Source organism: Saccopteryx leptura, chromosome 5, assembly GCF_036850995.1.
Source record: "Saccopteryx leptura isolate mSacLep1 chromosome 5, mSacLep1_pri_phased_curated, whole genome shotgun sequence".
Taxonomy (NCBI): domain Eukaryota; kingdom Metazoa; phylum Chordata; class Mammalia; order Chiroptera; family Emballonuridae; genus Saccopteryx; species Saccopteryx leptura.
Window position 1 is genome coordinate 111199905 of NC_089507.1, and position 14846 is coordinate 111214750.

General features: G+C 44.7%; 1 protein-coding gene across 1 annotated transcript; it reads right to left on the reverse strand.

Moving 5' to 3' along the window:
- Positions 1-584: 584 nt before the first annotated feature.
- Positions 585-3364, reverse strand: FZD8 (frizzled class receptor 8). Its single transcript, XM_066386068.1, has one exon. It carries the CDS (start codon positions 3362-3364, stop codon positions 1313-1315), a length of 2052 nt encoding a protein of 683 aa, XP_066242165.1. The 3' UTR covers positions 585-1312.
- Between the last annotated feature and the right edge of the window lie 11482 nt (positions 3365-14846).

Here is a 14846-nt window from a genome sequence, read left to right on the forward strand (position 1 = left end):
GACATAGGAACAATAGCGTTTTCTCTAGGAAAAGCAGCACATTTGATATACACAAGCCTGGAAGGTTATTAAGATGTTAATCCGTTAGTTTAAGCCATTAAGGATGCCTGCTCCACCACGAGGGTGTCAAGTGACTTCTACTGTACAGCGTGTAAAACATCCGCCTTGACACATCAACAGCATGCTCACTCAGGTGCTCTCAAAATCACACACATGGGAGAGAAGTAAATGTAGGGTTTTGAAGCCTTTATGGTATTACACAAGATGACTAACAAAGCCTGAGTGGAATTACTTTCTTGTAACAGTCCACATCATGCTGAGTAAGGTAAATGTCGTTCCACGGTTCAGAAAAACAGCTACCATTAAAAACACCATCTTTTTGGAAGGTGTAAAAACTCAGTTTTGTTTTCAGTTTAGCAGTGGTTATTTACTTTGCTAACAAATTAAGAATGAGACTTTATAACAGGTCATTTTCTCCATGCCTAACCTAAGGTCAGTGTACAGAGAAACCAGAAATATGTCCATTTCCCCCCCAACATGTCCTTAGCAAGCACTCTAAAGGTAACAACTTAGAAGAGGTAGGGAGAGAGGGCAAGGATTAAGTCAATTATCAAAAGTCATTTTATTGACAAAATAGAATACTTATATTTGTTCTTACAGGAGTGGCCTCTAAACTTTTTACAAAAATGTACAGATGTATGTATATCTCTGGATATGTACATATTTTACAATTTAACAAATAATTATATAAATACATCCTTTAATGTAAGAAACCCGTATTTACTTGGGGTGTATAATTAAGACATTTCTTGTTTATTTGCTTAAGGCATTTGCCTGGTCATTAAGAATACCCAAACCGAGTAACCCCGTTAGGTTGCGATCATCCCTCCTCCAGGATGCGTAAGGAAACAGTTTAACGTAGGAGAAAAGTAGGTCCCTCAGATGAAATTTGCAGAATCTGGCTTCAAGCTTAACGAACGGCAACCAGCGAGGGCTCTAAGCCTTGGCTTCTGGGCACCTGGTGAGTTCACCCTCCTGGGACAAGAGAAACCAACGCCTCGCGGGAGGAGCTCCTCTCAAATCAATGGAGTGAAGGGAGGTGGATCTGGGAGCCGTCAACGCCAGGTACTTTGTTCTAAGCGAGTCATTCAAGTCCCAGCTAATGGATACCATTAAGAGTTCATTATCATGCTAATAGCAGTCAACACGGTGAAGGGGTGGGAACTTCAGCCCGTCCGAGTGTCCCTTTGCAGCACTTGGTCCCCTCGCCCCCCCCCCCCCCCCTCCTTCCAGGGGCCCCACTCTCCTCCACTCAGACTTGGGACAATGGCATCTGCTTTGGGTAAGACACAGAGCTGGCCGTGCCAGAACGCCACGTCAGACCTGTGCTGACGTCACTGTAGAGCGAGCCCGCTCCCCCGCCCGGCCCCCCGCCCGGCCCTCCACCCACTCCGGGCCCGCCCGTGTCCCTCACGCCCGCACCCCCGCCCACCGCAGCACCCTTGCTGGCCCAGCAGCAGCGGGTGCACAGCGCCCGCCACGACTCAAGCGTCTTACCCGACCAGACCCACACGCCCGAAGTGATGCCCACGACCAGGCACATGAAGTACTTGAGCATGAAGACCGCGTAGTCGGGCCGTCGAGCCTGATCCGGCTGCAGGTCCCGCAGGCACGGGCAGTTGTGCGTGGCCTCCCAGCGCGGGCGGTTGTGCTGCTCGTAGAAGAGGCAGGCAACCACGACCGCGGCTGGCACCGTGTAGAGCACGGTGAAGAGGCCCAGGCGGATCATCAGCTTCTCCAGCTTGTGCGTCTTAGTGGGGCCGCCCTGCTGTTTTATGACTGAGCGTATGCGGAAGAGCGACACGAAGCCGGCCAGTAGGAACATAGTGCCAATGAAAAGGTAGATGACAAGCGGCGCTAGCACGAAGCCGCGCAGGTTGTCGAGGCTCTGGTTGCCCACGTAGCAGATGCCCGCCACGGGGTCACCGTCCACGGAGCTGAGCGCCAGCACGGCGATGGACTTGACGCTGGGCACGAGCCACGCGGCCAAGTGGAAGTACTGCGAGTAGCCGGCGATGGCCTCGTTGCCCCATTTCATTCCTGCCGCCAGGAACCACGTGAGCGACAGGATCACCCACCAGATAGAGCTGGCCATGCCAAAGAAGTAGACGAGCAGGAAGACTACGGTACACAGGGCCGGGCCCGTGGTCTCGTAGCGCACGTGCTGTTCCACTGCGCCCAGCTCCTCGTACTCGCCGCGTCCGCCCGGGCCGCCCGCGCCTGCACCTGCAGCACCCGCGCCGGCCGCCGCCGCGCCGCCCGCGCTGCCCGCGCCGGGTGCGCCACCGCTGCACGCCACCTTCTCATGCCCCGCCACCAGGCGTACCAGGTACCCGACCGAGACGAAGAGGTAGCAGGCCGAGAGGAAGATGATGGGCCTTTCGGGGTACTTGAAGCGCTCCATGTCTATGAGGAAGGTGGACACGGTGGCGAAGGTGGACACAAAGCACAGTACAGACCACAGACCGATCCAGAAGACGGTGAAGGCCCTCTCGTCCTGGCTGAAGAACGGGTTGTGGCAGGGCAGCGCGCAGTTGGTGATCTGGCCGGTCTTGACGCGGTTGTACAGAGGGTGCCGCTCACTGGCCACGTTCACCATCGGAGCGCGGCACTGGCAGCCCGGCTCGCAGGGCGCCGCGCCGCCGCCAGGGGGCCGCGCCTTCCCGCCGCCGCGTGTAGGGGGCGATGCCGCATCCCCGCCGCCCCCGCCCCTGCCTCGGGACGCCGGCCTGGCCCCTGGCGGGTGGCCGTGGCCGCTGCCGTAGGGCGGCTGTTCGCCAGGAGGTGGTGGTGGCGGCGGCGGCAGGCGGCGCGGCGGGTTGGGCGCAGCAGTGGTGAGGTCGGTGCGGTTGTAGTCCATGCACAGCGTGTCGGGGTTGCCCTGCTCGGGCAGCCGGTCGCAACGCATGCGGTCCGGCCAGGCAAAGCCATACTGGCGCATGAGGGGTGCGCATCCGGCCTTGGCGCGCTCGCATACCGAGCGGCAGGGAGGCAGGGGCTTCTTGTAGTCCTCCAGGCAGATGGGCGTGTACATGCTGCACAGGAAGAACTTGAGGTCGGGCGAGCACTGGATCTCCACCAGCGGCCAGAACTGGTGCACCTCCAGGCCCGCCTCGTCTTGGGTGTCATGGTTGAACTGGTTGGGCATGTAGGTGTAGTTGTAGCCGATACCTTTGCACAGCGGCACGGTGATCTCTTGGCACGCCAGCTCTTTGGCTGAGGCGGCTGCAGCGCCGCTGGAGCGCTGCAGCAGCGCCAAGGCAGCCAACAAGGAGGTCACTTCCAACAGGTAACCCCACTCCATGCTGCGTGCCGTTGCCCTTCAGACAGCGCTCAGAGGGGCTCTGGGGGGTCCAGCGAGAGAACTAGAGAGAGAGCGGGTGCTCTGCTGGTCTTTTTTCTGCTTCTTTCAGGAGGGAATATGCCGATAACCTAGTCCCTTCCCGGGACACGTCCACACGGCGCGGTTCGCCGTTCCGGGGAGGTGAGGGTGGCTGCAGCAGTGCGCTGCAGTCCCCGAGGGTCTTCCCTGGTCGAGCTTAGCCCTTTCGGAGCAGAGTGGCTGGCCCCCGGCTCATTATCCCCCCACTCGCTCACGTTCTCTCCCGCGTGCTGTGCCACTTCTAGCGGCGCCGGCGCCGGTGACTTGGCTGGGCTCAGCGGGCGGCGCCGCGGCAAGTTTCCTTTCGGCCTGCGGCGCGCAGTCAAGATGGCTGGGCCAGGCCGCTCCGGAGCCGGTTCAGCCCCTACGTCCCACTTTCGGTCCCCGGGGGTGGTTCATGTTCGTTCCCAAAGCTGCTCTGCTGTCTCCGGAGCTAGGGACCCGCCTCCGCCGAGGCCGCCGCCCTCTCTCCTCGGCGTGGGTCCGGTAAAAGTCCGCTCGGCGCTCCGGCCAGCGATTGGCAATGTGCAGGCAGTCCTCCTCGCTAAACACGCCGAACCAAATCCAGACCGGAAGGCGTCTACCTTAGCAGCACGGCGTGGCCGATCGCCACCTCCTCCGTGGGAGCTGCAGCCCTCACCCAACTTGCACGCTGCGGCCCCACTAGCCTTGCAGCTGGCTCATGAATATTTATACCGCGCGGACTCAGTCTCCGCCCTGGGCCTGCCACACCAATCGCAGGGGTCGGGGCGGAGTCTCCGCGCTCCCAAGGTCCAGCCTTCCTTAAGGCGGTCCGAGTGTCCGCACGGTCATGCGCGCTACCTGCGGCGGGAGAGTTTCGGTAACCTTGGGAATTGACCACAGAGAGAGAGAGAGAGAGAGAGAGAGAGAGAGAGAGAGAGAGAGAGAGAGAGAGAGAGAGAGAGAGAGAGAGAGCGAGAGAAAGAGAGAGAGAGAGAGAGAGAGAGAGAGAGAGAGAGAGAGAGAGAGAGATAGGTTTTGCCACGACTGTCGCCCCCTTACCCTCCCTGGGTGCTCAGTGCATCCGAGGACTCGGTTTCATTTCCAAGTCTGCACTTGGAGACTGAGAACGATGTTTTAACGCAGCGCGCTCTCTCCCAGGTCCGTTGTAAACAAATTAAGTCTCCTCTTACGACTCACCCCAAATGTGTGTGGGTGACCTCCTGGCGAAGGGGCTCGCGTTCCTTCCGTAAGCTGGGCACTGCGGAAAGGGTTCCCTATTTGGAGTATTCAGAATGGTGGTCTTTGAGGTTTGGAAATGTGGGCGGAACAGGCTCCGCTGTAGTTTATTTTGGATGGTGGGGCAGGGCCGGGGACAGCCCGGGCGGAGGTGTCTCGGCGCCTAGGGCTGGCGCAGTAGAGACGCGGAGCACAGGGGCGGTCTCGGGTTCTCCTTCCGCCTCTGCGGAGTGAACTGGGCGACCCTAAGTGTCCTTATGGGGAGAGCGGGGTAATAGTACCTATCTCAAAGGGGGTTCTAATAGGTGAGATAAAATATACAAGGAATCCAGGGCCCAGTGCTTCCTTAAGAAAAGTAATTCCCTTTTTCCTTAAAAAAAAGAAAAAACATAAATAGGACAGACTGGAAACTGGCTGGATTCACTCTACACCTCGTACTTTTGGAACACAGGTACATCTATCCAAAGTTCACATGTTTTTGCCAGAGCCTTCCTCTTTTGAGTGGGAGTTGGTGCTGCGCCCTGGCGCTGACTTGCGGACACGTCTAGGTGACCTGCAAGGAGCAGAGCGGGACCCCGGCTGCTTAGGGCAGTCACTCTGGACGCCGCCAGCCAGCTCTGCCCGCGTCAGCTCCCAGACCACTTTAAGTGGGGGTGGAGGTGAGGGCGGACGAGGGGCTGGTGGCTTGGCAGGTACATTTACGTTTGTTAGGACGTCCCAGGGGGTTGTCTTTCTCCTGGAATGGAGTGTTTATTTTTTTAATTGATGTGCTGTTTCATTTAGCGCTTATATGGAATTCATGCTGAGGCTGTAATTACTGTAATCTCGGAAACAAGCATTTCAGTGAGCCAGGAGGGTGGCAATGTGCGTTGGTTCTCTCTTTTCTCCCTCCCCAACCCCTCCTCCTTCTCTCTCCTTCCTTCTCCTCTCTCGCTCGTTCTCTCAAGATTTTTGCTATTTGTCAGATTTCACAGCAGGAATGAGTAGGGCTTGAGAATTCAAGTTGTTGAGCGTGTGGGAACAGAAGAAGAATTAAAGGTACATTTGAGGCCAGTTCATTTTTTCGGGGGGTGGTAGTTGGTGGTTTGTGTTTAAAAACAACTGTTCTCGAGAAATAAAAATAGCACATTTATATATTGCTTGAGATAATGGAACCTGTGTCCTCGTCCTCCTGTTTTCTCTAGTTTGGCAACCTTATTATGCACCACGTTCTCAACAGACAGGCATTACCCCCCTCCCCGCCCCCCAGTTTTTGGTAAATTCTGTATTTTCGCCAAGAATTCTAGGCATACCCACCAGACTCTAGTTACAACCCCCCAGCCCCCTTCCCCCAACTGAAGTCTAGTTAGAGCCTCTTTATACTGAAAAACAATACTTCCCACTTTCGTTTTGGAAAAACTGAACTTCGTAGGAATTTGAAATTCAAAGCGTCAGAAACATTAGCTGATTCAGCAGGAAATGGTCTATCAAAAATATAAAGACTCGACCTTGATTTGATCTTTCTACCGATTATTTTCCCCTCTCTCCTCCTAATCCGTATTCCCTTTTCTGGTTTATTGAATGTAGAAAGTCACCTATTTCTTTTGTTACTGCTTTGTTAATGGCGGGCCATTCTCCAGAACATTCAACTACAGAGCAACCACTGGTAATTCCTGGAGTTAGCTTTCCGTGTGCAGTTGTGAAAGCAACCCCCCTACCCCACCCCCACCCCGCCCCCTCGGGCTGCGTGGTTGGACCTCAGATGGGAGGGGCTGGTTTCCAAAGCAGCACAGATGGTGAAAAGTTTCTGATTGCTGCTTTTCTTCAGCAGGGAAATGTCAAATAGCAAAGTTTAGAATTGCACTATATAAATTTACTAGAATTAGGTGAAAACAAACTGACATTGAAAACCGAGGCTGAAAATTCTTGATTTTGGCTTTTAAATGTTTTTTTTTTTTCTTTTTCTCTTTTGAGACAAGATGAAAGCTTGGATGATGTGGAATGTAGAAATTTTTGGTAAGTATATTAAAGTTGTAGAAGAAAATAAGCAGACAAAAGTTTAGGCTTTCAAAAATCACATAAACTGTTTAGGGGATGTTACTGATTTGTGAGATTAAAACCATTTACATAAAAATAATTAAAACTCGCTTTTAATTGAGAGAATATGAGAATAGCGTTTAAAATGTACTATTAAATTAAATGGTTACTTGACAATCTTTGAAAGCAGGAATTTAGGAAGCCAATTAGTGTGTTCAGGGCCAGGATGGGGTGGCTAGAAGCAAACCAGAAACATTTATCAACATTACTGGCTGAATCATTATTTTTTCTTTTGTATGTAAAGCAGCGTTTTTTGTTGTTTTTTTAAAGGGAGGGGAAATGGCTTTAGTAATGTCATAAATAATGTAAGAAACTTTCTAGAGGGATTGCTGAACAAACAAATTCCTAAATAGTCCTACAAATTTAATAATCTAAAGAGTGGAAGACATGATTCTCACTTAGAGGAGGATCTTTTACAGACCATCAATACCAAGTGAAATAGGAAACTATCAATACATTATCTGTCTCAAACTTAAGAAACTTGGAGGAAATTATGTTTCAGTGGATGTTAACTTAAAAATGCAAAATAAAACTCTTGATGCTGAAATGGGTCCAACATATGCCAATAAAACAATATGTTGCAGAGACTAAACAGAGAACTCTTTGCTAACAAAATTTTCTCAAGTGTTTTATAAAATAATAATCGTTTCTCCTAAAAGCTTATTTTCTTTCAGGGAAACAATCATATACTATATTATTAGAGACTATAAAACTCTATCAAGTGATACCAGGGTTTCTTGCTGTTTTAAAATCTTTCTTTTAAAGTATGATGTCTCCTGAATCACCCACTTTATAGCTGGAAGGGAAGGTAGTGATTAACTGGTCTTGCTTCAGTTTCTGTTAGACCGAGAATGGGTGTCATTACTTTCAGATTCTTCCATATTAACATTAAATCTAGTAACAGTCTTTTTCCTATTTTCTCCACCACTAGGAAAAGGGTCCTGTCAGACAGAAGTACTCATTACTATGTCTGCTGTAACAAGACCAAGTTGCAACGGGCAGAGATGAATGAGGCAGTGGGTTCCACGGGCCAGGAGTCAGATTCTCACTTTAAATGCAACTGCTGTTTTGAAAAATGGCAACTGGACTGTCATTATTTAATATTATAATTATTATAAAATAAGTTGTAAAAATCAGTAATTGGATTTTTTTCCTCATTTACATTGGAGTGTTAGCCAGATACTGAAATTCTTAAGACAATAGAAGGCATTGTGCATTAGTCTGTGAACTTTCAAGTGCAATAAAGACATTCTAAGTGAAACTGGCTTAGTCAAGAAGGACATGTAATTAATCTCAAATTAATATCAATAAATCTAGAAGCAGGAAGTTTCACCACTGAACAATGTGAGGTCTGATGGTAAACTTCTAGACTCTTGGCTTGCCCTCTTGTTATGTGGAGCCTCCCTCTGCTGAATCATGACATTTCACAGGACAGCAGCTGAGCAGGAAGAATGGCAGGACCTTACTTTGTGCAGCTCTACTAATAGAAAAACACACACACACAAAAACATTCCCCAAGGCCTGTGACTAACTTCCCCTTATGTCTCACTGGTCACACCATGCTTAGCTGCAAGGGAAGCTGTGAAAGCTAGGATCTGGGGGGCAGCTTGTGGCAAGGAAGCTGAGAAGGGGAGAATGGCTATTGTAGACAATACAGTGGACAAAGAGCACTCATCCACACAGTACTATTTGGAATTAAAATTCAAACAATATTATTTAGCCAACATGCCTAGTCTTCCAGAGTATTTTCTTCAGGGTTATAAATCATCTAGATTTAAGAAAATATTGGTGTCTACATATTTTTCTCTTTGGAAATTCTCACCATACAGTTCTCTGAACAATTGGTATAAAATAAATGTCAAACAGCTTACTACTTATTTCATTTAAATGTGTATAAACTTCATAGTGTAATTCCATAGTTCCTTTTTATCTTTTTTAAAAAAATTTTATTTAAAAGACTAAATTTAATGAGGTGACATTGATCAATAAGAGTACATAGGTTCCAGGTAAACATTTCTATAGCATTTGAACTGTTGATTGTGTTGTGTGCCCATTACCCACAGTTAAATCATTTTCCATCACTATGAATTTATCCCTCTTTACTCCCCTCCTCTTCTATCCTTAGTTTCTTTTTATAAAGCCTTCCCCTCCCTTTTGGAGACTTTATTAAAAACAACGCAATTTGCCTGACCAGGCGGTGGTGCAGTGGATAGAGTGTCGGACTGGGATGCAGAGGACCCAGGTTCGAGACCCTGAGGTCGCCAGCTTGAGCACGGGCTCATCTGGTTTGAGCAAAGCTCACCAGCTTGAGCCCAAGGTCGTGGCTCGAGCAAGGGGTTACTCGGTCTGCTGAAGGCCCACAGTCAAAGCACATATGAGAAAGCAATCAATGAACAACTAAGGTGTTTCAATGAAAAACTGATGATTGATGCTTCTCATCTGTCTCCCTTCCTATCTGTCTGTCCCCATCTATCCCTCTCTCTGACTCTCTCTCTGACTCTATAAAAAAAACCCCAAAAAACAAAAAAACCCAAACAACACAATTTATTAATTTTAGTTTTTTCTTTTCTTTTAAGTCTCATACCATGTAACTTGAAAAGAATTGACAACATTAAATATAATGTAGGAGAAACTATTGAATAACATCTCTGAAGGGCTTATGGATGTGAAAGAACCTCTAAACTAGAAACTTTGGTATTGGTAAGAGTTTACTCTGGTAACAATAAAATGTGATCTGATACAATACTAAAAATTATGTTATTAATAATACAAATATTATTAGGGTACTAAGGGCATGGAGGTAGTAGGGTTGCAAGCCATTTCTATGTCATATTTCCTTTTGACCAGGTTCAGATAAACAGGTATAATTTTTTTTTTAACAGAGACAGAGGGAGAGTCAGAGAGAGGGATAGATAGGGACAGACAGACAGGAACGGGGAAGCATCAATCATCAGTTTTTTGTTGTGACATCTTAGTTGTTCATTGATTGCTTTCTCATATGTGCCTTGACCGTGGGCCTTCAGCAGCCAGCAAGCTTGGGTCCAAGCTAGTGAGCTTTTGCTCAAACCAGATGAGCCGGAACTCAAGCTGGCGACCTCAGGGTCTGGAACCTGGGTCCTCTGCATCCCAGTCCTACGCTCTATTCACTGCGCCACCGCCTGGTCAGGCCATATCTTCTTCTGAATCACTGATTTGGTATTCTTAGGATATATTCCTAAAAGTTAGATAGCTGGATCAAAAGGTAGTTCCATTTTTAATTTTTTGAGGAAACTTTGTACTGTTTTCCACAGTGGCTGCAAAAGTCTCCATTCCCACCAGCAGTGCAGGAGGGTTCCCTTTTCTACACATCCTCGCCAGCACTTTTTCTGTGTTGTTTTGTTAATGAGCGCCATTCTGACAGGTGTGAGGTGGTATCTCATTGTTGTTTTAATTTTCATTTCTCTGATGATTAATGACGATGAACATTTTTTCATATGCCATTGGCCATCTGTATGTCCTCTTTGGAGAAGTGTCTATTCACTTCTTTTTCTCATTTTTTAATTGGATTGTTTACCTTTCTGGTGTTGAGTTTTAGAAGTTCTTTATAAATTTTGGTTATTAACCCCTAATTAGACATATTGGTAAGTATGTTCTCCCATTGTGTGGGTTGTCTCTTTATTTTGTTCATGGTGTCTTTTGCTGTGCAAAAGCTTTTTAGTTTGATATAGTCCCATTTGTTTATTTTGTCCTTTATTTCACTTGCTTGTAGAGGTATATTGTTAAAAATATTGCTACAAGAGATATCGGAGAGTTTACTGCCTATGTTTTCTTCCAAGATGTTTATGGTTTCACAACTAACATTTAAGTCTTTTATCCAATTTGAGTTTATTTTTGTGAATGGTGTAAGTTGGTGGTCTATTATAGTTTCATTTTTTTGCATGTACCTGTCCCAATTTTCCAACACCATTTGTTAAAGAGACTGTCTTCCCCACTGTATGCTCTTACTTCCTTTGTCAAGTATCAGTTGACTATAAAGGTGTGCGTTTATTTCTGGGTTCTCTATTCTATTCCATTGATCTGTATGCCTCTTCTTTTGCCGGTACCAAGCTGTTTTGAGTACAATGGCCTTGTAGTATAACTTGATATCAAGAAGTGTGATACCTCCCACTTTATTCTTCATTTTCAAGATTGCTCAGGCTATTTGTGTTCTTTTTTGGTTCCATATAAAATTTTGAAATATTTGTTCTATATCTTTGAAGTATGGCATTGGTATTTTAATAAGAATTGCAATAAATTTATAGATTGCTTTGTCTATTAACAGACATTTTAATGATGTTTAGTCTTCCTTTTTTGTATTTAAAATATTTTTATTTTTAGGTTATGTCACCTTTCGAATTTAAAATGAGCAATATATTCATAGAAAAATTGTTTTACAATAAGTAGTTTTAAGATATTTGTGAGATGTGGGAGGGAGGGAGGGAGAGAGTTAGGGGGAAGGGGAGGGGCACAGAAAACTAGATAGAGGGAGGCGGAGGACAATCTGACTTTGGGCGAGGGGTATGCAACATAATTTAATGACAAAATAACCTAGACATGTTTTCTTTGAATATATGTACCCTGATTTATTAATGTCATCCCATTATCATTAATAAAAAATTATTAAAAAAAAAAGATGAAAAACATCAAAAAAAAAAAAATAAAGATACAAGCTGCGACTTGGTCCATATTTTTGTTCAAGATCCGAGCGAAATTCCGAGATACGAGTCGTGATTCAGGAAGCTGCTGCTAGTGGCGCATTGGTGCATGGGTCCAGTATCCGCAGTTTGATATATGAGTTGACTGACTTATAAGCTCGGTTACAGAGCAAATTAAATTAATATCTCAAGGTATCACTGTACTTCCACTTGTTTGTATCTTCCTTAATTTCTTTTATCAATGTCTTATAAATTTCTGAGTATAAGTCTTTTACCTCCTTGGTTAAATTTACTCCCAGGTACTTTATTTTTATTGTTGCAATAGTGAAGGGGATTGTTTTCTTAATTTCTCTTTCAGACAGTTTATTGTTGGTAACAATGCCACTGGTTTTTGAATATTAATTTTATATCATATCATCTTTCTGAATTCATTTATCAGGTCTAGTAGTTTTTTGACTGAGACTTTAGGGATTTGTATGTACAGTATCATGTCATCAGCAAATAATGATAGTTTTACTTCTTCTTTTCCAATTTGGATGCGTTTTATTTCTTCTTGTCTGATTGCTGTGGCTAGGACTTCTAGAACTATGTTGAATAAGAGTGGTGAAAGGAGGCACCCCTGCCTTCTTCATAATCTTAAGGGGATTGCTTTTAATTTTTGCCTATTGAGTATGATGTTGGCTATGGGTTTGTCATAGATGGCTTTTATCATGTTGAGGTATGATCCCTGTATTCCCACTTTGCTGAGAGTTTTGATCATGAATGGGTGCTGGATTTTATCAAATGCTTTTTTTTTTACATCTATTGAAATTATCATGTGGTTTTTGTCCTTTCTTTTGTTTATGTAATGAATCACATTGATTGATTTGTGAATATTGTACCAGCCTTGCCTCCCCAGAATAAATCCCACTTGATCATGATGTATGATTTTTTTTTATGTATTCCTGGATCTGGTTGGCTAATATTTTGTTGAGAATTTTAGCATCTAAGTTCATCAGGGATGTTGGCCTATAGTTTTTCTTCTTTGTAGTGTCTTTACCTAGTTTTGGAATGAGGATAATGCTTGCCTCATAAAAGGAGCTGGAAGTATTCCCCTCATTTGAATTTTTTGAAATAGCTTGAGAAGGATACGTGTTAGTTCTTTTTTGAATATTTGGTAAAATTCACCTATGAAGCCATCCGGTCCAGGTCTTTTGTTTGTTGGGAGTTTTTTTTTGATAAGTACTTCAATTTCATTTGTTGTAATCAATCTGTTTAGGTTTTCTGATTCTTCCAGATTGAGTTCTGGAAGAGTATATGTTTCTAGGAATTTCACCTAGGTTGTCCAATTTTTTGGCATATAGATCTTCATAGTATTTTCTTTTTTTTTTTTTTTTTTTCATTTTTCTGAAGCTGGAAACAGGGAGAGACAGTCAGACAGACTCCCGCATGCGCCCGACCGGGATCCACCCGGCACGCCCACCATGGGGCGATGCTCTGCCCACCAGGGGGCGATGCTCTGCCCATCCTGGGCGTCGCCATGTTGCGACCAGAGCCACTCTAGCGCCTGAGGCAGAGGCCACAGAGCCATCCCCAGCGCCCGGGCCATCTTTGCTCCAATGGAGCCTTGGCTGCGGGAGGGGAAGAGAGAGACAGAGAGGAAAGCGCGGCGGAGGGGTGGAGAAGCAAATGGGCGCTTCTCCTATGTGCCCTGGCCGGGAATCAAACCCGGGTCCTCCGCACGCTAGGCCGACGCTCTACCGCTGAGCCAACCGGCCAGGGCGTATTTTCTTACAATCCTTTTTATTTCTGCGGTGTTGGTTGTTACTTCTCCATTTTTATTTTTAATTTTATTTATTTGAGTCCTCTGTGTTTTTTTCTTGATGAGTCTGGTTAAAGGTTCATCAATCTTGTTTACCCTTTCAAAGAACCAGCTCTTGGTTTCATTGATTATTTGTATTTTTTTTTAGCCTCTATGTCATTTATTTCCACTCTGATCTTTATTACTTCTTTCTTTCTACTTCCTCTGATCTTTATTTGTTGTTCTTTTTCTAATTCTATTAGGTACAGGGTTAAGTTGTTTATTTGAGCCTTTTCTTGCTTCTTAAGATATGCCTGTAGTGCAATGAACTTCCTTCTCAGAACTGCTTATGCTATGTCTCATAAATTTTGAGTTATTGTATGTTCATTTTTATTTGTTTCAAGGAAATTTTTGCTTTTTTCCTTTATCTTATTGTTAACCCATTTTTTATTTAATAACATCTATTTAGCCTCCAAGTGTCTGAATGTTTTTCAGTTTTTTATTGTAGTTGATTTCCAGTTTCATTCCATTGTGATCAGAGAAGATGCTTGATATGATTTCAATCTTCTTGAATTTATTGAGACTCATTTTGTGTTCTAACATGTAGTCTATTAGAGAATGTATCATGGGCACTTGAAAAGAATCTATATTCTGCCTGCTGTGTGGTGAAAGGTTCTGAAGGTATCTACTAAATCCAGTTGATTTAGTGTGTCATTTAAGGCCGCTGTTTCTTTATTAATTTTCTGTCTGGAGGATCTCTTCATTGATGTTAGTGGAGTATGAAAATTTCCTACTATTACAGTATTGCTGTTGATCTCGCCCGTTATGTCCATCAAAATGTGCTTTATATATTTTGGTGCTTCTATATCAGGCACATAAATATTTACAATGGTTATATCCTCCTGTTGGATTGCTTCCTTTATCATTATGTAGTGACCTTCTTTATCCCTACTATAGCCTTTGTTTTAAAGTCTAGTTTGTCAGATATACATATTGCTACCCCAGCTTTCTTTTCATTTCCATTTGCATGAAATACTTTTTCCCATTTCTTCACTTTCAGTCTATATGTATGTTTTGTTCTGCAGTTTGTCCCTTATAGATAGCATATGTGTGGGTTCTGTTTGTTTTTTTTTTACCCATGAAGCTACCCTGTGTAATTTGATTGGAGCATTTAATACATTTACATTTACAGTTATTATTGATATGTAGTTATTTATTGCCATTTTATTCTTTAAATCTACAATCCTCTTTTTCTTGATTTTTTTTTCTTTGCTCTTTTTATAGCAGGCCCATTAGCATTTCTTGCAGTACTGGTTTGTTTGTAATGAATTCCTTGAGTGTTTTTTGGCCTGGGAAGCTTTGTATTTCTCCTTCAATTTTAAAAGATAACCTTGCTGGATAAAGAAGTCTTGATTGTAGGTTTTTGTTCTGCATTACTTTGAATATTTCTTGCCAATCCCTTCTGTACTCAAGTGATTCTGTAGAGAAATCAGATGTCATCCTTCTAGGGGCTTCTCTGTAGGTAATTAACTGATTTTCTCTTGCAGCTTTTAGTATTCTTTCTTGGTGTTTTAACTTTGGCACTTTAATTATGATGTGTCTTGGTGTAGGCCTCCTTGGATTCCTCTCTTTGTCTATGTGAAACAAAATGAAATTCAATCTTTATAGTTCTTAT